The 27,683-nt window shown below is 39.7% G+C and overlaps 1 protein-coding gene across 1 annotated transcript in view; it reads left to right on the top strand.

Annotated features, from left to right (window-relative positions):
* The window catches only part of PHTF2 (putative homeodomain transcription factor 2), a 74,920-nt gene extending 60,630 nt beyond the window's left edge, over nt 1–14,290 (top strand). The window contains exons 13-18 of the mRNA XM_082498604.1: nt 283–414; nt 2,894–2,980; nt 3,980–4,135; nt 7,501–7,596; nt 11,402–11,527; nt 12,302–14,290. Of these exons, the coding sequence (XP_082354730.1) occupies nt 283–414; nt 2,894–2,980; nt 3,980–4,135; nt 7,501–7,596; nt 11,402–11,527; nt 12,302–12,322 (618 nt within the window). The 3' untranslated portion in view covers nt 12,323–14,290. The remainder of the gene's footprint in view (nt 1–282; nt 415–2,893; nt 2,981–3,979; nt 4,136–7,500; nt 7,597–11,401; nt 11,528–12,301) is intronic.
* The last annotated feature ends 13,393 nt before the right edge of the window (nt 14,291–27,683 follow it).

Below are 27,683 nucleotides of genomic sequence, written 5' to 3'. Positions count from 1 at the left end.
TAACAGCGTAGCACATTTGTTGTCTGAAATTTGAAGAAGGGAACTCAAAGTGTAGCTAAACTTTGTTTATCGTTATAATATGAAGACTTTTAAAACTTTTTAGTGTATCTCCTCTTTTTTAGTAACATGCTACTTATATTTCTGCACTATATTAATGTATTTTAGTTTATGCTGATACGTTATATATTACTGACATATTAAGGGAAGCCTTTTCTCCGTTGTCTTTTTAGTGCCCTTGAAAATCAACTAACAGTTAAAGTAATTTTTTTTTCTTCTCTGCAGAGGCTACTTTTTGCCAAACTTTTTGGTCATCTAACATCTGCCAGAAGGGCAAGAAAATCAGAGGTTCCTCACTTCCGCTTGAAAAAAGTACAGAATATAAAAATGTGGCTTTCTCTCAGGTCCTATCTAAAGGTAAAATAATGTATATTTTTGCTACCACTTTAATATAGAATATCTCATATGCTATTGATGGAAGGTTGATGTTCTAGTCTGAACATTTCCTCCTATGCACTTACACCTATTGTTGCATGTGCCCTGTACATTTCATTTTAGTGATTCTGGGCCAGCAGTGTCTGCAGGCAGCCAGATTGTGGGAAAGTAAACGTATATTTTTTACCTTGGAGTAAAGTATGAGTGTGTTCAGAGTTGGAGTCTTGTCTTACTAATGTTAGCAGAAAAGTCTCTCAGGTGAATATGTTGGGTAAAAATGACCACTTGTTGTATAATGCAGACAATACCTTATTGTAAGAGCCCCACCAGTTAGTGTCATTAACACAGAAGGAATTTATGAAGCAAGACAGATTATGTGCATAGTTGTTCTGTGAGTGTATATGTGCCAGGTGAAGCTAGAAATTATGTCCAAGTATTGTCTGTAAGAAATTCCGATCCCTCTATTGTATGTTCAGCTCACGTTTGAGTAATCTTCTTATACCTCTAATGATCTTTTCAAGCCAGACCACTTTGATTCTTTGTGAAAGGATCCATGTTATCTCACTCAAGGTTGGTTTTTGTTTTTTCCCCAAGTTTTTTTTTCATTTTTCTCTCTACATTACGTAATCCAACTTAGACAAAACTAGGGTTTTTTCCCTATTTGGTTTCTATAAAACCATTTTTTTGGTGAAAACAACTGACGAGCTCTTGTTTAGTGGTAGTAATCCCCTTATTTGCATCTATGCTTCTTTCCAACAGGAATTAAGAAAGGTTAGATGAAATCTACTATCAGTAGTTTTTAGAAGTAGGTAAAGGATTATGAAAACAAGAAGTTATGGTGTGGAGCCTGGGGAGTGTAGAAAGCAGGATCTATAAGCATGCAGAATTTTTAATGTAAAGCACAATTTTAACTTTGAAGAATGCATAATTTTAAGAGAAATTGAGATGATTAATTTACAACACCCCTTGTGTTGTCTAAGTTTCTGTTGGGGAGGGTGTAAAAAAGAGGTACCCTTGAAAATTTACATTTGAGAGACTTGGATCTTTTTCCTTGTAGTCTGTAATGTGTTGCTGGGTGGGAGCAAAGGAGGATAACATCATTTGGACAATAGAATGTAGTTTTGATGCTTTAAAGACTGTATATGGTAGCGTTGTTGTGGAGGGAGTGTCTTGCCTTCTTTTCTCACAACCACATCTACATATTCTGCCATTTCTTACGTCACCAAAAACATTTATATAATTATGTGGCTAAGAAAAAAGCAATCAGTGGCCAGAGGCAGGTCACAGGGAACTGACCCAACTGAAAAATAACCAGTCAAGAACAGTAATTTTCAGCTCCATCTGTTGCTTTACTTGGTTCACTGGGTAGCTCTGTAATACCTGTGCTAGCACAAGGAAAGGAATGGAGACCAGCAGCTAAGGAGCAGGGCTGCCTTCTTGCAGTGGTGCTGCTGGCATATATGGGCATAGCATTTGTCCAAAATACACTTACATTACCCATCTGTATATGTGTCCCCTTGTGAAGAAGTGAGCTGGGGTATATATACATCTCCAGTCTCACACAGGCAACACACTCTGGCTCAGTACAGAAGTAGTACGTGTATACCTGCAGTAGTAATTTGCACTTAATTTTTTTTCAGTAGTTAACCTTGAATTTGGGGAGGTAGGAAGCTTATATCTTGCATATGTACACTGTCCATTCTTCTCAAATTTATAAAATTAGTAGCATGCCTGGAGAACAAAGTAGAGAAGAAAATTTTACAACTAGTTCGTGTTTCAATGCAGCACAAGATGTTTAATTCTGTAATTAAAAAAAAAATTAGGAAAAAGCTCAGTAGGTAGAAATATTTCATTGTACCAGTAAGCAAGAAAAAAATGGTTGAAAACAGTGAGGTTCCACCTTTCATGACAAGTGCATTTGTTCCCGTTTTCCTTCTTGTTCTGGGGGACAGAATTATATTATTGAACCTACCACAGTGGGACAGTGATTTACAGCTAAAATTTTTGTGTGTCAAGAAGAGGCAAGTAACGGAAAACACCAGCCAGGTGAAATCATATCTTGATGTCCTATTGCGATTTGATGTTCAAAAATCTTTTGTTAGCGCTGCTTTGATACTTGGGGTTCAAGCCCAGTGCCGTACCGATTTTTTTTATGTCAGGGAATGCTGCCTAAATTAAAGTTACTTCACATCATGAAGGAGCTGACTGAACAAATGGTGAATATTTTATTTTCTTGTAGTTGTCTTTAAATGCTTGCATCTGGATTAATCCCACATGCCTTTGGGGGTAGTCGAATTTAGTGATATTATTGGGATCTAATATGGTGTTTGGAACTTAGATTGCCAAATTGCGAGCCGTGATGAAACATAGGTTCAGGCGTGGATCTAACTGTATATGCAAAATATCAATGCTGATCGAATAGGTTTTCACTCACATATATATGCATATCCTTTATTTTCAGCGTCGAGGTCCTCAACGCTCAGTCGATGTGATAGTTTCATCTGCCTTCCTACTGACTATCTCGGTTGTGTTTATCTGTTGTGCACAGGTAAGGAAATCTTACAACTATGACTTAAATAGTTTTTAAAATAATTTTGAGTGCTTTTTGCTTGGTGATTCCTATTAAGTTAAAAGACCACAGTGAGCAATCAGTAACAGCTATTGTATCTTTTCAGAAGATTAAGCTCCCTTTTGTATTGTTCTTTTTGTCTACTTTAGAATATTATTCTGTAAGAGCTAAAGAAACTTATTGATAGCATAATTCATAATAAGATATTATTGGTTTTTTTTTAAATCTGTGTCCTCTGTCATTTTCCATTGTGAATTTTGGAACACGGGGTTTTTATTCCAACATTTTGCATCAAAACACGCTTTTGCAAAGATAGTTGAGATTGACTTTGGTTGGTGATTTTTGTGAGAAACAAGACTGTTGGCTATATTAGCCTGCCCTCTAGTGGAATATCTTTTAGTAAGCAAATCTATGTTTAAAGACTATTTGTACTGCTTAAGATTTTTCCTTGAGCTTCTGTTTCAGCATACAGCGAAGTTTCTGAATGGCTTCTGGTTGTATTTTTTCCCACTTTCTTCCATAGGTAACACTAATGTGTTTTCCTGGTAGCTAATTATAAATATTTTAATAAGAATATAGTTTAGCAGTAATTCTGCTTGGATTCAATTTTCTATATAATTCAGTACATTTGAGAGTATATTTTGGTTTTTATCGCACATGGTGTCTTTGCAAGTTTGAACACGAGTTTAAAATTGTCTTAGAGTGTATATTTTTTTCTATTGCTTTAGGGATAATGAAAAAAAGATGTGTCTAAATTCTGATTGAGCCTTTCAGAGCATGTATTTTCTCAAACCTCATATCTTTGACACAGTGTTGATTTTAAATTATGATTCAAAAATCTTTTATGCCTAAAACCAATCCATATTACTGGGAAATTTTTCTTGGAGTTGGGGAGATATGTAATTATTTTCTTATGTTGTAAAGTAATTATTACTTTGAATTAAATGTTGATTTTTTTTTTCCCTCTTCTGTTTTCAGCTGCTTCACATGCATGAGATCTTCCTTGATTGTCACTACAATTGGGAACTCGTAATTTGGTGCATTTCACTAACTCTTTTTCTCTTAAGATTTGTTACTCTTGGATCTGAAACCAGTAAAAAGTACAGCAATACCTCAATATTACTTACTGAGCAGGTGAGAATTTGTATAGACCTATATTTTAATATCTAAACAAGTCATTCATTTGTTAGGTCTCAGACATGCATTGTAGATGTATTAAAATAGTCTGGATTAGGGAGTTAATTATGGTGTAGTGAAGCAACACTTTACAACCTGAAGTTATCATTTGATATAATTACAGATCTACCAGAACACAAACGTAAAAAGTAGCTTTTAAACAGGAAGCAGAAACCTGAACTCTCAATGTGTTGGATGGCACAGTGAAAGATTTGAAAACAAACCCTGTACAAAGTGGGTCACTGTTTCCAGTCCAAGGATTTTGACTGCCAGGTTGCATGAATTACATATAGTCTCCTCTAGATTCCTTGGAAACTTTTTCTTTCAGTCATCTGTCAAGCTTGGCTTTGAATCTACATACTTTTCTTAGGAATGTTCTAGTCGGCATTTGTACTGCAAAGTTCCTTCTCTGCTCTGCCTGGCACTGCTGATAGTTTTCCGAGCTAAGCATGTTCAGTTAGTGTTAGGCAAGAAGCAATCTCTTTCTGCTCAGAGAGGTTTCACGCTGGTGCAAAACACAGCATTCAGGACAAGGTAAAGAGGCAGTTTGGGAAACCTTCACAGGTTTCCTACAGGAAATGTGTTCAAGTTAGAGAATAAAATCTTCCAAACTGAGTCTCCCAAAGTCAAGATGTGAAGCTTATGACAGATGGTATAAATGACTGCTTTCATATTTTGCTCCATGAAAATTCATTCTGTCTTTACTGGAGATTATGAGGCTTGACACTGGGAAGACAGACTGCCTATTTACCTTGTCCTGAATGCTGTATTTTGCACCAGTGTGAAACCTCCAAGTTCCTGAGCCTGGAGAGTAGGAGCAACATTGTTCTGTTGATCCTCAGAGTACAAATAGCCTAATGTCCCAGTGAGGTTGATGTCCTCTGTTTCTGGAATGAAAATGGACGGAAATGTTTGGGATAAGGATTGGGAAAAAAAAATGCAAAGAGCAAGGCGAGAGAATGTCAAGCCTTTGTTTTGCTTTCATAGGTTTCTGTATTATGTTCTTCATGAGAGTCAGTGTTTGAACATTTTAAACCAGCATGGGCACTGGAAGAAGCACTCTCTCTATGTCCCCAGAACTTAAATAAATAAATAAAATTCAGAAAGTGCTATGTCATCAGCCACTTAGCTTTGTATTGAATCCAGCTTATCCTGTTATAAGTCATTTCCCTCAAAAATGCCTGAGATCTTTATGAAATGAAAACCAAAATAGTATTCACAATTGTTTCTCAGAAAATAAAAAGGATACACATCACCCTGGGTAGAACTCATTTTGGACTGGTTTCGTATACTAGCTGGATGCCAAAGCATATTTAGAGTGTTCTTGAGACAAACCCATGAAATTCTGACATTGGGCCTTTCATGAGAAGTCAAGCTCAAACAACTGACTCACACTCACATGATCTTAAAAAAGCACATCTGAACTGGTGTCTTTGAAAATCGTACACCAGTATTATTAGGCTTACTGAGAGCATAATGAAGTTTTAAAACAAACAAACATAAAACTACAAAAAAAAAAAAAACAGACTAAAAAAACCCCAAACCAAAGAACAAACAAACCTCAACCCCCAGATTAAATTTAAATCCTTCACGGATAGGATAAAATTGCAAATTCTACTTTCTGTCATCAAAGTTCCGGCCACTTCTGTGTACTTTATATTCAACCTATGAATTTCATGATTAGGAGTCGTGATGAGAAACTAAAAGATCAGTCATTTTACATCAAGGGGTTTTTTTACTGTATGCTGTTAGCCTGTAATTTTTTAAGCACTTTAATTGGTCTTGCAAATTAAGTGCCTCAGTGGTTCCTTCTTGAGTAAATGACAACATATGGTCTGATCAAAGTTGTTGTGTTGCCAGTTTCAAGTCTCAGAATAGGTATGGTAGATGGCTATGCATATACACATTCAAACTCCCCTCCTGATTCAAAGTTTGTTACTGAAAGCTGTTTTTTTTTTTTTTCATAAATTAATGAAATCATAGGAACTGTTAAAAGAAATTTGAACCTTCCTAGGGTTTATTACCTACCATTTTTTCCAGAGCTGCTAAATAGAGCCTTTATTCTTAGTTTATTCCTGTCTATAAACACTTGAATTTTTGAAATCAGTAATTTTATGTTTAAAGACTGGAATCTCTCTGCTTCTAAAAGCATAATTTACTTTAAAATTAAATTGATAGTGCAGGACCTTAATATGCCTTGGAATATATTAGGCATAGTTTTTGATTTTTAACTTGTATAAGAAACTTACAGTGACCTTTTGGGGAAGATCTGGTAATATTCAGTTACTTTATTTAGATGTCTATGGCCCTTATTTCAATAACCACCTTACAAAAAGGTAGTTAAATATATGACAGCATCATATAGCATCACTTCCTTTCTGCAACTTCATTTTTGTGGCTTGGGAAGAGTCTCTGTCGTCTGATGGACTACTTCAGCATATTGCTAAGTTGTTCATTTTTTTTTCATTTTGTTGAAGGTCGTCATTCTAAAATAAAACATTTGCAGCTTTTCAAGATATTTTTCCTTTATTTGCTTTTATTATGCAATAAAAAAGAAAAACTAACTTTTGCCTGGTCTAAGATATCAAAGATAGGTCACTTGAGAATGAAAACTGATGTTTCAAAATTGCTAGAAGGCCAAGAGAGCTAATTTCTACACTTAAGTAAACTTTCTCAGAAACAATGACCTAAAAAAGTCTGGATCACAGAAGTCTTGAAATGATCAATATACTGTTCTTCTACAGCAATGAAGAGTTTAATAGTTTTTCAATTATTTCAAGGCACTAGAAAGATTGATTTTTCTGCACTCAAGGTGCTCATGATGTACTCAATTAAACTAAAATCTTTTAAAAGAAATTACACTTTAGCAGAATTGTGTTTTAGCATTTCAGTCAATTCAATAACTCTCGGGGATGTTACGCCTTGTAAGGTCTGCATACTAGTATAAAAACCTTCTGGAAATGAATTGACAAACCTCAGGCAATTATTGAAGGAGGAAAAAGAAATTATGCAAACCTTACAAATGTAGTGGGTTTTCTTGCCTAATTTGTAGACTATACTAAACTTAAAAGTAAAGTTGTTGCTATTATAGTGTCAAATGTATTTTATTATGTCATAAAAGATTGTGTTTTCCTATGATACTGAGCCAGTATTTGTTCTTGAAATTTTAAAAAGGAAGCAAAAAATTTCCTTGCTTTCAGAAATGTGATTGCTGTTCTATCATATTGCTGTTGAGGCATCGCTTCATTTTATTATTAAATATTTCCAAATTAATTCCTTTGAATTCTGAATAAGTGGTGATACTTATATTTTATTTAAATCAGATAAACTTGTACTTGAAAATGGAGAAAAAGCCTAATAAGAAGGAGGAACTGACACTAGTGAACAATGTTTTAAAACTTGCTACTAAGTTATTGAAGGTAAGAATTAAAATAGTATTACCGTATTATATATAACTAAGAAACAGAATAGATTGCTTAATGAGTCACTTGTGTTACTTCTGCAGGCAGTACGGTACACTTTGGTTTAAATCTGCTCTTAACACTTTCACAGCAATTTTACTTGTTCATACACTACAGTGTTGTGTTGCTATCATTGTGGATTACGAATCATTATTATATACAATAAGTTTTAGTCTTCAACAGTCTATGAGCAGCATGAGAGTGGGTACTTCAGGTTGGACAGGATGACGAGACCTTGGGGAATAAATGATCCAAAGCTGTTGTCTGTTTTGAGTGTCGATATCTGTTTCTAGTAATAAGCTGCTGGAGCATTTGTATTCTTCCACAAAAATAATTCCTCTTAAAAACTGTCAGTGGTTCATTTCAAATTATAATTGGATTATACTTGATTTCTTCTTGACAGAGAAATTGTCACATTTATAAGTCCATTTATAAGTGAATTAAAGATAATGATTTCATTTAATTCAAATATTTAAGTCGGTTGTGCCCTTGAACTATTTGGCAATTTTTTTTTTTGTATGGAATTTTGCTGATTAGTATAAAAGTTTTTTACCTGTTCAATATTATCCTGTTTGCCAGCTAACCGTATTTGGTGGGTAGAAGACATTTATTTATGGTGAAAGAACATGAATTTTTTTATTACTTCCCATTTCTAGAATTCTGCAGAAGAAAAATCTTACTTTCACTCATCTGGAGCTAGAGCATGGACACACTTAGAGCTTTTTTAAACTTATTATTAACAAAGCAGTGGTTGAGGTTCTCAGGAAGACACATTTGATTCTAAATTGCCTCTACTGAGTTCTTCTGTTCTTTCAAACTCACAGATCTGTCATAATTTGGGAAGCAAGCAAGCTTTCAGTTGTCTGAGAGCTTAATTCTTGCTCAGCAAATGTCTCATTCTCCTTCAGACTAAACATTACCTGAATCCAAAACTTAAGGGTTATCTGAATGCCAAATAAGAGTGATAAATTTAACACTTGAAAAACTTTTTTTTTATTTTAGGTTTGGCTTTTATGAACAAATAAAATCAATTAGATCTAGTATTCCTTAGGTGTTTTTACACTAAAATTAATAGGGTATAACTTATAATTGACTGAAGTGGGCTTTCAAAGAGGAAGCCAGTCCTGATGCTACAAAAAACAAATTCATGACTTGCCTCCCCACCTCTCTTGGTATGGTGTTACAGTGCGTAATCACTTCTGTTGTCCTGTAAACTGTTTTTCAATTAAATTTGTCTAGCTTCAGCTTTTAGTATTCAGATCTTGCTATACATTCTGCTATTATGGTAAAGTTCTTAAAAAGATGCTGCCCATTTGTTATTCTTGGGTTCAGAAGTAAGGTAACAACAGTATTTTGCTTTCTCCTTCAGGGAATCAACTTCTTCATTTAGTCCAAGATAGGATGGTCATGTAGAACAGTTCCCCAGGAATGACTGGCAAATGTAAAAATATTTTCCTCCCCCTCAGATAAATTTCCTTCAGTGCACACACCCCTCCCACCCATGTTTGAGTATAGCACAACTGATACTGATTCCATGTGCGGAGAACCCCATCAGTAGAGGGAATGGCTAGGTTGTCATACAGTAAACCTGAACCATATCCTTCAGTACCTCTATACCTTTCCTCTGCAGTCAGGAAAATTCAAGCCTATCAAGAGAAACAGTTGGGTTCTTTTGCATATAATGGTGCTCTAAGACCTTGCTGCCTTATTCTACTGCACACTGAATTCTGGTCACTTACCCTGTTGGTTTCTGTGTGCCAAGAAGCAGTTCTTAAAATGAAGCTTAAACTGTGTTTAATCTAGCCAGCTAGTAGCTGAGATGATGGAGTATTTCTTCTAGTCAGCTGAGTAATTCTCCCCACCAGCACACCTTTGACAGTGTGTGTGTGGTCCCCTCATCTCAAAAAAAGCACACAGCACTTTCCATGAGAGGACTGATGGAGTCAGCCAGGACTCAAAGCTGACACAGCAACAACTTGAGCGTTATGGTACAGCGATATAGAGAGCCTGGCTAAGTCAGTTATCGACTGTGTCTCTGAGCATAAGAATAAGGGGCAGCAATGCTTTTAGGACTTGATTTTGGAACAAATGAAAGGAAGTATTCTGTGTGCATCATGTAGCAGACTTGTGCAACTGTTGGTCAAAGGACACTGTGGGTGCAGAAAAGTTATCTGGATTCAAGGAGAGAGTGGACAAGTAGACTAGACAAAGTACAGCAGATTCAGGGTACTTCATGAGTTGAAATGTCTCTACTGTGAGAATGTAGGTAGGGTGCAAAATAGCTGCTGGTGGTGGCAGGATGCTGATCAACCCTTGATCTGGTTCACTTCAGTCTTTTCCATGCTTTTCTCAGTGTTTTCAAAATAAATGTTCGTTTTACTCGTTTTTCCAGAAACATATCAACCGACATGGCCTTTCCAACAGGGGAATTGGCTTTTGTGGCACAAATCCCAGACCCAGGCCATCACTTAGGTTCTGTGAGAACGTGCCCAAATGAGATGGGATTTCCAAGCCATCTAATATGAGCTTTAAATGAATTCTTGCTAGCTAGTGATCAACACAATTGCATATTTCATGCCCAGTAGCCAAATGGAGTTGTAGTTTTTTTAATTTAGTTCTCAGTGTTTCTGATCCTTAAGCTTTTACTGAAGACAATATTATGTTGAATATTCTTACTATTTTCTTATTGGTAAGATGAATCCAAAATCTAAAAACTTTTTCCTTAAAGAATTTCTCTGCTGTTCTCAGAATTGTGTCTTTTGTGTCTTTTGTATTTGCAGCAGAGTTTTATACCACATTACATCTAAATGAAAAGGTTGTTCATTCTTATTTCACCTCTTTTGAAAGAAGAGGCAGAGTGCTGAAATTCATCTTTATTAAAAAAGGTTTTATAAGGCCTTGTTCAAGGCCCAGGATGAAATGCAGGACAGGGACGAAGATTAATTAAAAGCTATATAAATATAAATGACCAAAGCAGTGATAGTTGTTATACTTTATATAATCCGCACTTACAGTTTAAAATTCTTTTTTTCTTCCTTTATTTGACATATTTCTAGGCCAGAAGAGTTTGGGTGCCTTTATTCACACTCCAGTAATTGAAAATTGGTGAAATAGCCTCTTTGTTCAAATTTTGTTGCAGATTAATTTTGGCTAATTTTTTGCTCCTTCCAATAAAAAAAAAAAAAAAAAAACCAAAGAGTAAAATATTGGCAGTTAAAAGGTTATTAGTATTTTTTTAATTTTATTTTCCTTTTCTGGCTATGTTAATCAGTAATTAACGGAAAAGGAGGGGAGTTGCATTAGGAAAGACATTTTTGTTAATTTTTCATAGTAGTGAGGTAGCCTTCTGTCACTGTGGAAAATCTTTCTTTTCTTGTTTTCTGTGGTTCTGTTGTCTGTCAGCTCTTTTAACACTGAATGTGATTTCTGGAAAATTATAAGGAATTCTAAAGTGATGGCACCTTGGTGCCAGGAAAACTAGCTCTCTCTTTTCCTGGCTCCATGAGCAAATGGGTAGATGCTTTAGATGGGTAGCCTCCAATTTTTTGAAGGGTTATTTAGACACCATCAGTCAACACTCAGTTAATGTGATGGGTATTTTCTTGCACATTGTTTTATATATGCAGAAGAATAGGAGAATGTTTTACTGCACTGTGGCTTGAAGACTTCCTAAACTATCTAATATCAGTTCAATACATATATGAACAAAACCACCTTTGTGTAATTTTTGCTTTTAAATGATGTCATTGTTTTGCATTACTAGGAACTGGACAGTCCCTTTAGACTATATGGGCTTACAATGAATCCACTGCTTTATAATATCACCCAAGTTGTGATCCTGTCGGCTGTTTCTGGTGTCATCAGTGACTTGCTTGGATTTAATCTAAAGGTAACTAGTTGATAAGCATCCTTTCTTTTTCCCACCATGGAGTTCAGAATATTATGATAGATGGATCATACATTGTAGCCTAATGAATCCTTAACTGTGTTAACTAGAAGATTTATTGTTTGAAAATAGTTAGAAAATTTAAGAATAGTGATGTATTTGTCAAAGCAGCCCTTTTTTTTTTTTTTTTTTTTTTTTTTTTTTGCATTTGTAGCTCTCTAACTTCATTTAGGACATATAATTACCAAGAATTTTTAGACATAAGTACAGAGACATTCGTACACATAACTACAAGACCTTATTTAACTTTTCTTCATATCCCAGATCTGATTTCTCTCTTGAATTCCTCATTTTTGACTTTGTAGTTCTTTGAGGGATGCAGGAAATGCAAGCTATCCTTGTCTTGCACTGCAGTAAAGTAGTACTGTAGATACAGTATTACTGTGACCAACCTGACACAGTGTCATTTCAACATGGCTGAAGGATTGTCTTGTTAGGTCCTACTCTCTGACCCACTCTGAAAACTATTTCAAGATTCATGTTATGAGGCAATTTAGTTTCCACAAGCTTGTAGCACAAAGCCTTTAGTTGGCCATTGAGTTTGCTTATGTCTACCCATTTTTTTTCCTATTAGAAGTAAACAAATGTAAAATTTATTTTGTGTATCATAAAATATGCAGCAAACGCAATAAGAAAAATATGTGGTGGTATTGCAGTTTTGGTAAACTGAAAGCTGAGATGGGAAATAATGTTGATTTACTGCTCTAACTTTTCCAGCTCTGGAAGATCAAATCTTGACAATATATAAAGAAGATGAGATAACACAGTGTTATAGAAAAACTCATTGATTGACAAAACTGCCTCAAAGCAGCCACTGAATCTGTATTTCAGATGCTACAACCTCTTCACGGATGTTGTTTGGAAAATTGAAGTGTTTACATCTGACTGTCTTGTGCAATCTTTGTATTTATTTCATCTTCTCACTGTTTTATGTTCATTTTAGTTGACATATTTTATTTTCAAAATTATTTCTTTAGTTTTGGAAAGGGTCAGATTTGCGAAAGGTCAAAAACTGTGTGTCTGAGAACTTGAAATCCTGGAAATTGATTACACTAAATTACTGTATCTGTTGTTAAAGCTGAAGCCAAAGCTGAACATTTTCAGTTACAGTAACCCTATGTGGAAGTCATTTGATTTTTGATAGTGTGGTAAAATTGATCAGAATATTTCATTTGCACCAATCATTTATGAGGACAAAATAACATCAATAGATGTTTGGTTGCAATAGAAAAGCAAGACATGTACAAAAAATAATGTACTGACAATACAGTATGACAGGTAGCAGAAATATTTTATATTACTATTAGAAGCAAGTGGAATTTTTAATATTTTGAGTAATTCCAGGATCTAAACTCATGTAGGCTGCAGTTTAAATGTCCTGGGTTATTAATAAGGTATTATATAACAAGTCAACAAGTGCTCTTTGATAACACTTTTATTAGAGCAATAATTGTAAATGATTACCATGCTGTATGATATTTTGATAAAATTGAATATTGTATTTATTTGAAATACTGAGCTGTTCGGCGCAGCTCTGACTGTGCATGCTCAATATGTGCACTTTTTATTGTTACTTTTAATGAGAAACTTTATATATACATATAAATGTATATTAATTGGAATATATTATGGTGAACTATGGAGCAGTATATATTATATGTTGAAGTTGAATATTTAAACAAGCGAAAGATTTACTGATAAAAGGAATGCTATGAATGACTGAGCATAAGATAGACAGATGCTCTCCTCTTGTACACTATAGTATATGCCATTCATACCACATTGAAGTTTAAGAACAATTAAACACAGAAAACGAGTTCCTCTGGTGAGCAGCGGAGCTCATGAAGCCTGGTATTCTGCAGATTTCTGTCTTTGAATAACCCCGTTCCTCCCCAGCAGGGTCATTCCCTAGCGCTTTCCCGGCCTTGGGTTTCCCACCTCTGCCTTCTCTCCCTGCCTCCCACAGGGACCAGTCATATTGACTCATGGTCATTTGGTGTGACAAAAATAGAAGTTCACCCCTGTAGACTTAAGTTACTTGGAACAACATGTCCATATACAAATTATATCGGGAGGATTAATATCACCAGGCACAAGTATTCTTAATTTTATGTTTCTAAAATAGTAGGTTCATATTGAAAAATGACAAGTAATGCGGTGACAAGAGTCTGGACACTGCACTATGTTTGCTAATCTTCAGAGTCTTGAAAGATTTGAAGTAATGCGTCTTAAACTTATGTGGTATACAAATATTTTTATATATAAAGCAACACAAACAAGCATTTTGTATTTTATTTGCCTCTGTACTAATGTTTAATAATGACCAAAGTGCATTCTGGTTTTTGAAAGAATGTATTACTGGAGCTTTAAGAACATACTATATTTAGTTTCTCATGTGAAAACTTCAGCTGCATCTGATATGTTTCTTCTTTCTCTGTTGTTTGATGTTGGGATTGTTTTTAAAAATTAAGTACATTTTATACACAGTTTTTTCCAGATTATGGTACAGACCTACACAGAACTTAATTTTGCACAAAATATATTTTAAGAAAAAAAAGTACAGCAGGAGTTCTATGGGTGATAAAAGATAAGGCTATTGCTTTTTGCAGCCTGTCATTATTACAAAACCATTCTTTACTCTAGAATGGAATTATTTTTAAAAGTCTAAAATGGTAAATATACGGCCTTCAGTACCTTGGGGGGAAAAAAGAGGGAGGGAGGGAAAACATTGCGGTTTCGGTTGAAGGTGAAATTAGTTTAACCATGTATACCTCAGCAACTAGCACTGTGCTGGATTGTTGCACTAACAAATGGCGGCTTGGGGAGAGCAAAAGATTTGTGAAATGAAATTAAAAATAATAAAAACCTTTATTTGCTACCATTAGGTATATTCATTATGTTAAAACTGGGAGACATTTATTCTCCATCCCTCGATATGGAAAATCCAGTATGAGAATAGAGGCAAGTAGAAATATGGCAGATCTTGCGTGTTAACTGTTATTTTTTGCCACTTGTTTTGTAACTGGAAGTGTGATCAGGCTTGGAATAAAACTGTATATGGTTGATGGTAAAAAAGAAAAAACAACAGTGGTGAGCTATATCTTTTAGTAATATCCAGCGTATTTCTGAGTCTGCCTGTTTTGATTTAAATCCATATATTCTGTTTAAATTAAAGCATATTTGGGAGGGAAATCCTGCACATGGAATGCAAATGGTGGTTGTTAAAAGTGCACTTAATTGCAAGAACAGAAACTTCCAGACACTTTCAGTTATTCAAAGTAGTTTAATTTTATTAAGACTCCTGGACATGCAGCTTCCAAATTTTCTATTTGAAAAACATTGAAACAGAATTCAGTCTTATTTCACCAGAATTTAAGGGATTAATTTCAATCACCATTTTGACTGTTTCATTATGTCACAACATACACTTCCACGTAAAAATAAAAATACAGGCAAACTAAAGCGCTTATTGAAACCAATATGAAATGTTTCAATAACATGTTATAGAATATTTGGACAAAATTAATATGTGATAACTTACGTGTTTTATCTCTTTGTTTACTGATTAGTGAAATATTTTCTAACAGAAAACTGTTATATTAACAGCCCTCAAACACCAGTTTTTATTAGCTAAAATTTTGGCTTTTCCAAAGCTTAATCTTTGGACTTTAAATGTGTTCTGCTAGTGGTATCCCCGTGGCCACTGGGTACTGGGCAGTAGGTTACACTCTGCACTTGCATTCATTTGTTCACGTTCTAAACGTACTCCAAATGTAGCCTATTTATAATCTAAAATTTCTTTTGACGGTCATGAAAGACACTACATACATTGAGAAGTTAACATTTTCTGAGCGCCATTCTTTTTTACATCCATCTCTAGGTGACACCTTAGTGTGCCCAAGTGTGAAGATACACATAGCGCAAGTTTCCTTAGCATGGACCCCATCTGTGTCCGAGTACCTTCCAAAATAGTTATGGGTCAGAAGATTATAGGATCCGACTGTTGCATTGCTGCTTACTTCCTTCCTTCAAATAGTGTCACATTTTTGTCAAGTCTTGACCTTCTTAAAACTGCCAATAGAAAATCCTACATGGAATCTAAGCAGCTGTCAGTGTTCAGGCACAAATTCAGCACATGCTGAATGTGTCCTCCGTCTTACAGTAATTGTTATGGTTGCGAAATCCTGGTGTCTCCTAAAGAGAGATTTATATGTCTACAGTCCCTCCATTAGGGACTCCAAGGTCTTCCTAAGAGTGTGCTTCTAGTCCCCTCGATTAGGATTGAGACAGAACTTGCAGTGGATGGTGATGGAAAGTTCAGTGACAAAAACGGAAAACTGCAGAAGTCACCAAGGAGGCTGTGGCTGAGTCTGATCCCTTGTCACTTGGTCTTGCTGTGGATGCAAGATGGTCCTCTTGCACGCTCAAAACTGTTGTTGACCCAGCTGTAGGTACAGTGTCATCAGAGTAAATCATATGGAGAGATCGGTTCTAAATGTAGGCGATTGCCTGCAACCAGGCTCAAAGCTGGCAACTATTGCCACCACATATTTTTTCCTCTTTGGTCATTTTAACCCTTGTGAATACTGTGGAATCCTCGTGGACTATAGTAGGTGCAGGCAACCGCAGTAGTCTTGAGGATGCTGTAGACTACTGCATAATATTGGATGTATTCTATAGGGGATGTTCTATGTGAAGGCCAATGTGTCAACCTTCTGCTGACTGCATCAGTAGTTTACTACTTGGATCTGCTGCACCAGCCCGGGACCAGCCCCTTGCAGAGACGTCCTCTTGACATCTCTGGAGCGGAGCACACCACTACCGCCACAGCAGCCTGGACGCTTTGCCAGCTGTTCTGCACTCCAGCTGGTATTACACCAGGTTTAAGGCAGATAAGGCTTTCTGGCAACAAGATGTCAGAAGGTCGTGCTCTCGTGCCATCGTGCCGAAGACGCAGTGGAATATTTTCTAAGCAGGTATGTAAGACTGTGGATTTTAATTGTTGTATATTAATGTAAAAGCTCATGCCAGAATCCAAGTCCCATTTTGGTTTCAGCAGGGAAAGTTTGCAGTGTAGCAAAAAAAAATAGGGAAGAGCAAAGCAAACCATTTGGGTGATGCCAGTTGGATTAACTGTCAGGTTGCCAGTGTGAGCTCGTCATTTGAGAACTTCCCACTGTTACCTTCAGTACATGTCCTTATGGAATGTCTTCATTGTGCAAGTGTAAAATATCCCTATAGAGTTAGTTTACATTAAATGTTGGAGAGTCAATATGTAACCTCAATGTATTAAAAATCCCAAAGTGTTATTATGAAATAATGTAAAATTAATTTTAAAGATTTATATTTTTACCTTTTCTTTCCCTATTCTTTTCCACTCTTTAATCATTTTACACTTGAGCTGACACTTGCCATCTTTAAACAAAATTTCTGTGTTTCCTGATAAAAAGTCAGTTCTCTGGGCTGTAAGCAATGCCGTGTCTTCTCCTACCAGTAACAGGGTTCTGTGGAGAGACAAATCAAGAGAGATTTTCTTTTCCTTTCTAGCTCTTGAGAGATGAAGCTACAACCTTCAGTATGGACACAAGCACCTGTGGTAAAATAAACAGCACTGATTGCTGGTCAGGTTCAATTTTTCCAGTATAAGGTTGTCTAAGTCTTTATTATCTGGAGTAAGAAATAAGGTCATGCTGCAGAAAGATTTGTCCCTTTTGCTTTCTTTTTTCTCTGTGTTTGATTAATAGATTCAAGCAAAAGAAAGCACATGGAGTTTAGGGACGATCTTCCAAAATGATTTCATTTGTTACTAATTTCATTTATTAATTTAGTCTTTATGTTTAAAAATGACAATATTTAATGTTTAACCACACCCACCCAACCCTCTTATCAATTCCAGCCCTTGCTCACAAACAGCTCCCGCCCCTTTGGCACAATCTTACTGGTAATGAAATTTGTCAGGGATTAGGTGGCTACCTCTGGAGAAAACCGTGATCCAAGACGGAGCCTGTAGACATGTGGCTGTAAATTAAAGGAAACCTCCTGCTTTTGCTCATACGTGTGAATGGATGGGAAGGGAATTACTTGGCTAATTAAAAAATGCAGTTAACCAGATGGAACCTGAGTGTTAGACGGCCACCGAAACGGTGAGTTTAGGTGAAATGGTTGTTTTACTTTGGCGTATCAAGGAGCGCTCTAGTATTTCATTAAACCATCTCTACAATAGTGCTGATTGTGATCCAAGTCAACTAACCCGGTCTAGGGATAAAGGTTTGACCCTGATGGAAGGCTCTGCACACCCCGCTCGCTGTACCTATGGCTGTGGTCGTACACTCTGCGTAGGGTTCCTTGACCCAAGCTTCAGATGTCTGAAAGTGAGATGCTGGATTGACCCCAGGCTCCCTTTGCCCTCACTGGAAACACGCAGTGACCTGCAGAGGGGGATTTGTTCAGTTGATCTTTGACACTAATTTTAGTGATCTTCTGGGGTATTTCTCTCTTAAGTGTAAAGATAATTTAGAATCAGATGTGAAACTTTTTAGCCACCGAAATTAGGGCAGATTAACCCTGCTTTGCTGTTCTGTTCCACAGTGATGCCTTCAGCCTTCGCAGCTGTGTAATTGGTTTGGCTGCCATTGGAAAGGAAGACTTTTTTTTTTTGTGGGTTTGCTCCTAGAAAAAAAGATTTCCAAATGCAAATTCCATAACTCTGCACCAGCACTGAGAAGGTCTCCCTCGCCCCCCTGATCCGCGGTACTCCAGCTGGGGGACTGCCCCCCTTGTCCCGCTTGCTGTGTGGCAACAGCCCCAAAACATACCAGAGCTACCACCAGGATGACAGCCAGGTCCCTGAAGAGCTCTGCTTCTGTATTACTGAAATGAGTAACTTGAAGGCCGGATAAGATCAGCTCTAATCTCAACCCGCCCATGGGGAATTGCCGCTCCTGTTGTTTGCAGGGCACTGCAGGGGTAACGCCATTTTTGTTCTTCGCTCGTTGGCGTTGAAAACCCCTTATGGCACTGCTGCTGGCAGATGTAAAGATGGAGCGCCATAGAGCTCTGAGCCCATCCAGAAGCACAAAGCCCTCCCTGCTTGGCGAAGGTCCTCTGTGCAGAGCAGACGCTGCTGCACGCATCCTCCCGGCAGCTGGAATCACAGGTACCCTGTGTGCAAGAGGAGCAGAGGTGGCAGGGACGAGGCTCTCCGTATGCCTCCGACCTTATCTTCAGGCTGTAGTTCTGCAGCTGAGTTGAAGACACTCCTCACGGGCCTTCACCGGCTGCCCAAACGGCGTTTGCAGGGCAGATAAAAATAGCGCCAAAGATCTCCAGCTTGCACAGGGGCAGCCACTGACATTTTACCCCCGTCCTCCAGCAAGGCGTCCTGGTTCCAGTCTTTTCTAAACCCATGCTATGAAATTAGCCTGCTTCGAAGTGTATTTGGTAGGTTATTAATTCATCTGGCTCATGGGGATGGCAGAAATAACCCTACGAGGCTGACCGGAGGCTGACACTGGAGCCCCGTTCCCGGACCAGGCTGTGGCCCCGGCTCTGCTGTTCCGGTGCAGGAACACACTGCGGGAAGAGCCGAGTGCCGCGTTCAGCCTGCATTTCTCACCTCTCCTTTGCTCATCATTTTTTAAAGTAACAGCTCCTGGTAGCAGATAACCAGCACTGAAGGTAATGAGGTGAACCTATCCCTGATCTTACCAATGTGAATGTTGCCATGGGACAAGGTCTCTGGTTGGTCGGAAAATCATAGAATGGTTTGGGTTGGAAGGGATCTTAAAAATCATCTAATTCCAACCCTCCCACCATAGGCAGGAACACCTCCCACTAGATCAGATTGCTCAAAGCCCCATCCAGCCTGGCCTTGAACACTTCCAGGGATGGGGCAACCACAGCTCCTCTGGGCAACCTGTGCCAGTGCTTCACCACCCTCATTGTGAAAAATTTCTTCCTGATATCCAATCTAAATCTCCCCTCCTCCAGTTTGAAGCCATTCCTCCTCATCCTGTCACTACATGCCCTTGTAAAAAGTCCCTCTCCAGCCTTCTTGTAGGCCCCCTTTATGTACTGGAAGGCTGCTATAAGGTCTCACCAGAGCCCTCTCCTCCAGACTGAACAACCCCAGCTCTCTTAGCCTGTCCTCATAGAAGAGGTGCTCCAGCCCTCTGATAATCTTTGTGGCCCTCCTCTGGACCCGCTCCAACAGGTCCATGTCCTTCTTATGTTCAGAGCTCCAGAGCTGGATGCAGTACTCCAGGTGGTGCCTCAGCAGAGCAGAGAGACAGAATCACCTCCCTCGACCTGCTGGCCACACTTCTTCTGATGCAGCCCAGGATACGGTTGGCCTTCTGGGCTGCGAGCGCACGTTGCCGCCTCATATTGAGCTTCTCACGAAGTCCTTCTCCTCAGGGCTGCTCTCAATCCATTCTTTGCCCAGAAGAGAAGTCTTTTGACTTCTGTGCTGACGAGGGGTCTGCCTGTTTGCAGTTCTTGCTAGTTTGTACTACGACTTGTTTTCACCGCTCGTGAAGCCAGCTGAAGAGATTCCTTCCTCTCCTGAGCGCAGCTGCACATTTTTGCTGCCGTGCTGTTTGCTACTCCAACCCAGCTGGCGTTTCCTTTTAACACGATTTATTCCGGTGGTGTTTATACCGTGAGCATTGGTACCGATACAGCCGCCCAAGCAACGCACTGCGGTGAGGGGGTAGGAAGTTGAAGCTGGCTTCTTGGCTGCAGAAAGCATATTGTGTAGCTACACACAACAGTGATCGCTGGCACCAACCTTGGAATAAATAGGAGCCATTGAAACTCTTGAAATGGGATTAATTCCCATTGTGTATAGAGTGCAATTAATACGGTGAATGGCAATAATGTAGATGGCCAACAATTTTGGCCTTGAGGTGACAGAACGCTGCAGTTAGAGACCACCATTATTTTCTGTTCTTTTTTCCCTGCACACATGGGCACATTGTGCATTTCAATTGCACCACAAATCCTGGCTTTCCAGATAAAAATACAAAATTAGGAATTCGAAGTGCACAAAAGAATAATTGTTATAATGTGGAAGAAGCAACAGATGTTTCACTTGTTGCTGGAACTCTCTGAAGGAGAACTAATTTTCCAAGCATATCGAGTACATGCTAATTAGAAATGTTTTTCTCTATGCAGCAGCATAATGGTGTTCCTCAAAATATTCTTTGTGTTCGCTTAATAATGCACAGCCAAAGGAGGCACTACTGGGACGTAGCAGGTTTTGCCACTACCTTTATATTTTGTTTCTTTTGAATTCTCTTACCTGGGCAAGTAACCTTTCTTGAAATAAAAGGCAAAATTGATTATTAATGCTTGAAAATAGCATTAAAAAAATGCAAGACCTGTTTGTAAAAAAGAAATAAAAAATCTAATTTCACTGAAGATAAGGTTGATGTCTTGTTGAAGTTACTACTGATAATGCAGATTTAACACCTGGAGCTCACAGGTGAGGAATATATTGAGAACCCCAATGCTCCGTTCTCCAGATCTGACTTTTTGAACCAGCTCCTTCCAACAACAGCTGTGACTTCTTCTCATCAAGATGCCCGTCCAGCTCTATGAAACTAACAGCTGTCATTTCAGTACAAGAAAATGATGTAGATTAAATAGCTTGGATAGTCATTGTGGTATCAAACATTAAAAATTTCTACTGACCTTAGATGCGGACAGACTGGAGAGAATCCAAAGGAGGGCCGTGAAGATGATCGAACTACTATCCCAACCTGCCCTATGAGGAGACTGAAGGAATTAGGGCTCTTCCCCCTGGAGAAGAGAAGGCTCAGGAGGACCTCATCACAGTATTCCAGTATTTAAAGGGTAACTGCGAAGAGGATGGAGGCTCTTTGTTCACAAGCAGCCACGTGGAGAAGACAAGGTGCAAGGGATACAAATTCTCTGTTTCAGCCATGGGAGATGTCCTTGCATACACAGATCTATGTTCTAAAATGCCAAGACTTTTGTTGTATCAGAATAGAAGCAAACTAAGAGATAAAACCCAACAAAGATCAACAAGCAGGACTGGAGGACTGTTAACTCCCTGTGATGCTCCTTATCAAGCGTAATTATTATTTGAGAAAACATTTCCAGAGCCTTTGGGGTACAGCGGCAAGTGTAAGCCCAGCCAGCACGCTCCTCGGCTGGGGCTGCCGCCGGTTGCCTGTAGGGCCTTCCCAGGTGCTGCAGACTCTACAGGATTATCATCCGGGGGCACCATATATTCCTATTCTTTAGGATTGTCCTGTGCTGCACTAATGCACTTTGTTTAGTACCAGCAGCAGGATGGTCTGGTTAACATGTCTGTGATACTACTATTTTCAGTTGACATGGCAGAGGGAAAAATCTTAGTATTGCAATCAGGTTGGAGCGTTTATAGAAAATTTTCACTTGAATATGTGTTGAAGTCCTGCCTTTTTGGCTTAAGACATCAGTTAAATTTAGGCAGCAGTAAATTCCTGAATGTTTGACTACAGGCAAACACTGTCAGTGTCCCAAAACTTTAGTGGCTATGATTTTTGCAAGTAGTTTTAACCAGCATCAATGTAATCAAACTCAAACTTTGATCTCAAAGACCAGAGATACCCTGTGTGTGTGTCCACAGCCTGATTTGAACCAGGATGCCCTCAGGTTTGAAAACTGTTCAGGCGAATGATGTATCAGACAACCATCAGAGTGGTAAGTACACGAGGTTGTACAGGCTATCTAGATGCTCCACTCAATGAGGATTTTTTCAATATATTTAGAAATATTGAGATTCCACACCCTCATTTGAATTAGCCATCCTCAGCTGTCAGTTTCTTTTAAGATTTGCAGGAGATGTTTGTTTTATGATGGAGCAACGTCTTGTTCATGTGTAAATAAAATTGGGAGAAAAGAGAGAGGAATCATGATGTGGTTGGGAGAAACCGACAAATGGGTTGCTGAGACGTGGGAAAGCAGAGCCGCGTGTGCTGGGTGCACAGGGGGAGAAGAAAGACTTAGGATAACACCAAGAATTACCAGCTAGGATCTTGAGCAGAACATTTTTCCCTCCAGAAAAATGGCACTGCCTCATTAGTTCAAGGCTGAGTACATGGAAAATTGATGTTGTTTAGAATAATGATAGAAACTGGGAGTAAGGCTGCACAAAAGCACAATTTTACCCATTCTGCATATAACCTCTGTGTGGTGTAGGGAGGCAGAGGGGTAGGAGAGGAAAAATGTCAAGCTTAATGGAGCACAGGTGGTTTCTCTCAAGTCCTGGTGCCCAGGATTTCTTTCTGTGTTTCACAGGATGTGGGAGGAGAGGGGAACATCTGTCCCTCGGTCTTTCTCCATGCAATGCTGAGGTGGCTACGGTGCACTCCTGGACCTGGATGGTGGGAAATCGCAGAATCATAGAACATCTCACATTGGAAAGGACCCATAAGGATCATTGAGTCCAACTCCCTGGCTCCTTGCAGGACAACCTAAAACTGAACCATATGACTAAGAGCATCGTTCAGATGTTTCTTGAACTCTGACACACTTGGTGCTGGGACTGCTTTCCCTGGGGAGTCTGTTCCAGTGACTGACCACCCTCCCAGTGAAGAACCTTTTCCTAATGTCCAAACTGAACTCCCCTTCATTCCATTTCCTTGTGTCCTATCACTGGTCACCAGAGAGAGGAGATCAGCACCTTCCCTTCCGCTGTCCTCCTTGAGGAAGTTGTAGCCTGCATTGAGGTCTCCTCTCAGCCTTCTCTTCTCCAAACTAAACAAACCAAGTAACCTTAGTTGCTTGTCATAAGTCTTGCTGTCGAGGCCTTTCACCAGCTTGGTCACCCTCCTCTGGACTCACTCTGATAGTCTGATGTCTTCCTTATATTGAGGCACCCAGAACTGCACCCAGAACTCGAGGTGGGGCCGCACCAGTGCAGTATAGAGTGGGACACCCACCTCCCTCGGCTGGCTACTTACGCTGTCCTGGATGCACCCCAGGACACGGTTGGCCTTTTTTGCTGCCAGGGCACACTGTTGGCTCTCCTTCAACTTGCCATCCACCCAACCCCCCAGATCTCCTTCCACGGTCCCAGGGCTCTGGGATCCAGGGAGAGCTCACGTGGCTACGAGCATGGAGAAGGAGAAGATACCATGTAGAGGGCTGGTATTTGTTTTAAAAACAACCCTGGAGCAGTCGGCCCCCTTGTCAGTGTATCAGAGAGACACGGGTGGCATTTCTTGCTTTTTTCTATCTGCAGTGTTAGCGGTAGTACATCTCCGGGTGCTCATGCCATGTACTAAAACATATGGCAAATTACTTGCCTGTATGGGTTCGAAGAGCGATGTGTGTTCGGCAGATTAAACCCCAGAACAATCAGAAGACGAGCTTTGCATTCCAAGCTGGGGAGCATGGCAATCATCTCACATTGTCTAGACTTTCCTCTCTCCGTCATTTTTACATATTTTGCAGCGATTACATTCATTTCCTCTGGCTTCCTTTCTGCCAAGATCCATCTGCAACTTAGAATGGGTTAAGATAGCTTTTCATATCCATGGTATTAGTCACCGCGAGCATATTTGGAGCGAGCACTTCTGATGCTCCCATCCATTTTCGTTATAGTAAATTAATCCCATTCTGTGAGGGTGAGGGAAACTGGGGTTTCTTTTTGATTTATCTAGGCAGATATCATAAATGAAATGAAAAAAATCACGAAGCCAATGTTTTAAAATAATGATTAATCTCATTTTTCTTAGAAGATGTATTATCAGACAGATATGATAGAGAAAACTCATTACTTTGGCTGTAAAAATGTATTAATTAAAGGACTGTGTCACAACAAAAAATGAAGACAAACTTATTACAGAGTAATTTTCATTAGAAACTAGTGAAAGTGCCATTCTTGACTAGCTGGAATTAGGGGTTAATATTCTCCTTTTGAGTTTGCCGATGTTGACGGGATTTTAAATGACTTTTGACACATTTGAATAATATTGCATATATTAGCAAGCTGTCCGTCAGCAGGCGAAGGAGAGTGCTTAGATAACGGCAAAACCTCCTAACACGAGGAAGGGCTGGAAGGTGGACTTTAATCAAAACCTCCGGATTCCTCGTGCTTCCTCAGCTGAAGGGAATATTCTCTTACCTGAAAGTACTGATTGAGTTGTACTTTCCTTTCACCTTGGCCCGAAGCTAAAAGCCTCGCTCTCAATCACTGCTTTTCAAAGGAGGGAGCAAGGAAAATTTGCCTTTAAGATTTTACCGTCTTAAGGTTTGGGAACCAGTATATCAAGCAGACATAATTTTTGGTATAGGCAGGAGCTTGGTGGTTATTCGTGTTCGAGGGAGCAGTGAGCCACCATACAGCTGCTATGGAGCTTGTAGCTCAACTGTGTGTGCTCTTCTCCCCAAATTCTTCATGTGTGGAGTCCATTCCTCGAGCTGGAAATCTGGGAATTGATCTGGTTTGGTTCATGCAATTGATATGTACATTGCTCTCTGAGCAGGTAGTTCTCTTTCTTCTTTCAGCTGTCGTGGAACTCCAGTCTGGCATGAGAGTTGGGAAGCTGCTGTGGTTTAGGGGGTGCTTCTGGTCACCGGAGCAAGGCGCCAGCCTGAGCCCTCGATGCAGTCCCCTGTTTCTGCAGGGCTTCATGCTGCTCTTCTCTGCATCCTCGGTGCTGCCCAAAAGCGTTACGCACTGCCACCCACGCGCCTGCTCTGCCCCATGTGCACAAATGTGACATGTGTCTGTGAATAGCTTTTTCCTCCTTAAGTTTAAAATTATTACTTTCTGCCATTTTACCAAAATAGGTGTCTATGCCTATTGCAAACCTGTACTTATCCCCCAGCCTGACTCTGGCAGAAATGCAGAACAACTGCCCAGTTACAGCCACATGAGGGGACCAGACCCTTACAGCGTTAGCTGGTAGGTGATTAAGCGAAGAGTGGTAGACGAGGTTTTATCTGCAGCCCACTGCCATGATTTGCACAGCAGGGCTGCTCCTCATCCTGCCCCGCGGTGCCACGGCTTTGCCCCAGCTCAGCCTAGCTGGGGTGCTGAGCTGCTCTGCTCCATCCTGCCTGCAGATGGGGACTGAAAACTACATTTTGAAGGCACAGCTACACCGAGCTACACTGCAGCTCGCGTCCAGAAGGCAATTACTCATCCCCTGCAAGCCGGGCTCTACCTCCTCCCGAGACCCGCATTTCTCGAGGAGAGGAGCGCAGTGTTTAAAAGAGCAGCAGTCCTTCCCCTCGAGCTGAATTCCCAGGTCCTCTGCTGAAAACCAGAAGGAACCTGAAGGACCAGCAATAAATACAATTTATCAGTGCAGACCGCTGTAAGAAATGGGCTCAAACGTGTGTAAGTGCATACAAATATACACACGTATTCATACATGCATTTAGTATGCTGCTTTATATATCAAATAGAAAATGCTGGATAAACAAAAGCATGGCTGAAATGTCTTTCGTGTTACCGATGCTGGGACGTGAAGCAGCGGGGAAAGGCAGCGTGGCAAGCCTGCTATTGATTCTCTGTGAATGGCTTATTTGGACTGCAGATGATCCGGCTTGCATTTGTTACGCTGATAATCAGAGACGGCTGCTGTGCATCACGCTCCTCAGCTGAGATGCAGTGCCGTGCGACTGTGGTTGTGCATTTTCCCAGGCCAGCTCAGCTTTGGGGACGATGTAGAAACGCATGACCGAGCCACCTGGGTGGCTCTGCCTGGAGACGTCCGGGTTTCACTGTGGCGGGCCAGAGCGGTGCTGCAGCGCTCAGCGCCCCTGCAGCGAGTGCTTCGCTTCGGATGGGGCAAATCTAGGTATTTGCATTCCAGAATGTGCTGAAGTCTTCCATGATTTGTAAGAATTTGGAGAGAGCCCAAGCAGGGGACTCAGCACCAAGTCTCTGGCTTTTATGTTCCTCATAAAAGGCTTGAAGTGCTCAAGTAGGCCGGTGCTCAGCTGGGGGTGCTTCTCCCTGCACTGTAATAAACGGGGCATAACAGCCGATTTCTCTTCCAGGTGTTATATGAAATGCTGTCCACCCTGAAATCAGAGGTTTCTGTTTGATTTCAGTGGAGCCAAGGTTTCGTTTTTATTTCGCAGGGAGTTTGCTGTGATTTATATGATTAAGAGTTTTATAAAACTTATTATTCTTGTAAAGATACATTTTTTTGCCCGTTTAGAAGTTTCCTAAGTGTGGAGGGACAGTCATACCCACAAATCATGTCTCTAAGATGAAGGTGTTTTTGTGAATGTAAGCAGTAATTGCGATAAACAGGGAGAAAACCACGACAGCGTTATGCTACCTCACACCCCACTAGGGTGCAAATACATGAATGAGAACGTGCTCAGGAAAACGTGAACAACTCAAAGAGAGCAGCCCAGTACAAGTTCCAGGTGGGGAGGGAGCCTTGTGAAGCCGGTAATGCCACTCTGAATTTTCTTCTCTGCCTTGAATTGGCCCTTATGTCTTTCTTCTCCCAGATTTTCGGATTGAAGGCTTATAAACTCTGCTTATTTACATTTGCAGATCTTTGTTAAATCAATAGTGTTTTAAAAAAAATCAAACATACAAGTCTTTTTTTTTTTTTGTGTGTGTTGGTGTTAAAGAAGACCGCAAAATGAATGACGTTGGACCTTTGCCTCAGTTTCCACAAAGAGCTGCTGCAGGACAGTGACATTAAGATGCCCTCAGGTTCCTTAGCAGGACAGAACCTCTCCGTTTATCATTGGTTCTCTGGGGTTTGTGAGCCTTGGCTTTACTACACACCGTATGTGCTTGCCTTGCAGGATGCAGGTCTCCGAACTCTGCTGGTAGCAACTGTTCTCATCCCAGGGGAATGGCATTACAGAAGAGCCCTGCTGGGACACAGACTGCCACAACGCGTCCCACACAGTTGTGCTCGTGAGCATTGATCTTGTGACTCACCCCAAAGTCTCTTCTTTCCTTTCCTATCTCCTTGGTGTCTCTGAGTCCCCACCTGCATCATCCATGCTGGGCTTATACAAGCTTTACAATGTCTTTTATTAAATATTGAAACCTTTTCCATCACTTTATTAGGTTTTATGGGTTCCTGAGAGACTGAATTTCCAA

The sequence above is a fragment of the Vanellus vanellus genome, assembly GCF_965231255.1.
Source record: "Vanellus vanellus genome assembly, chromosome: 1".
NCBI lineage: Eukaryota > Metazoa > Chordata > Aves > Charadriiformes > Charadriidae > Vanellus > Vanellus vanellus.
The sequence above is the reverse complement of the archived record's forward strand: the minus strand, read 5'-3'. Positions and strand labels throughout refer to the sequence as shown.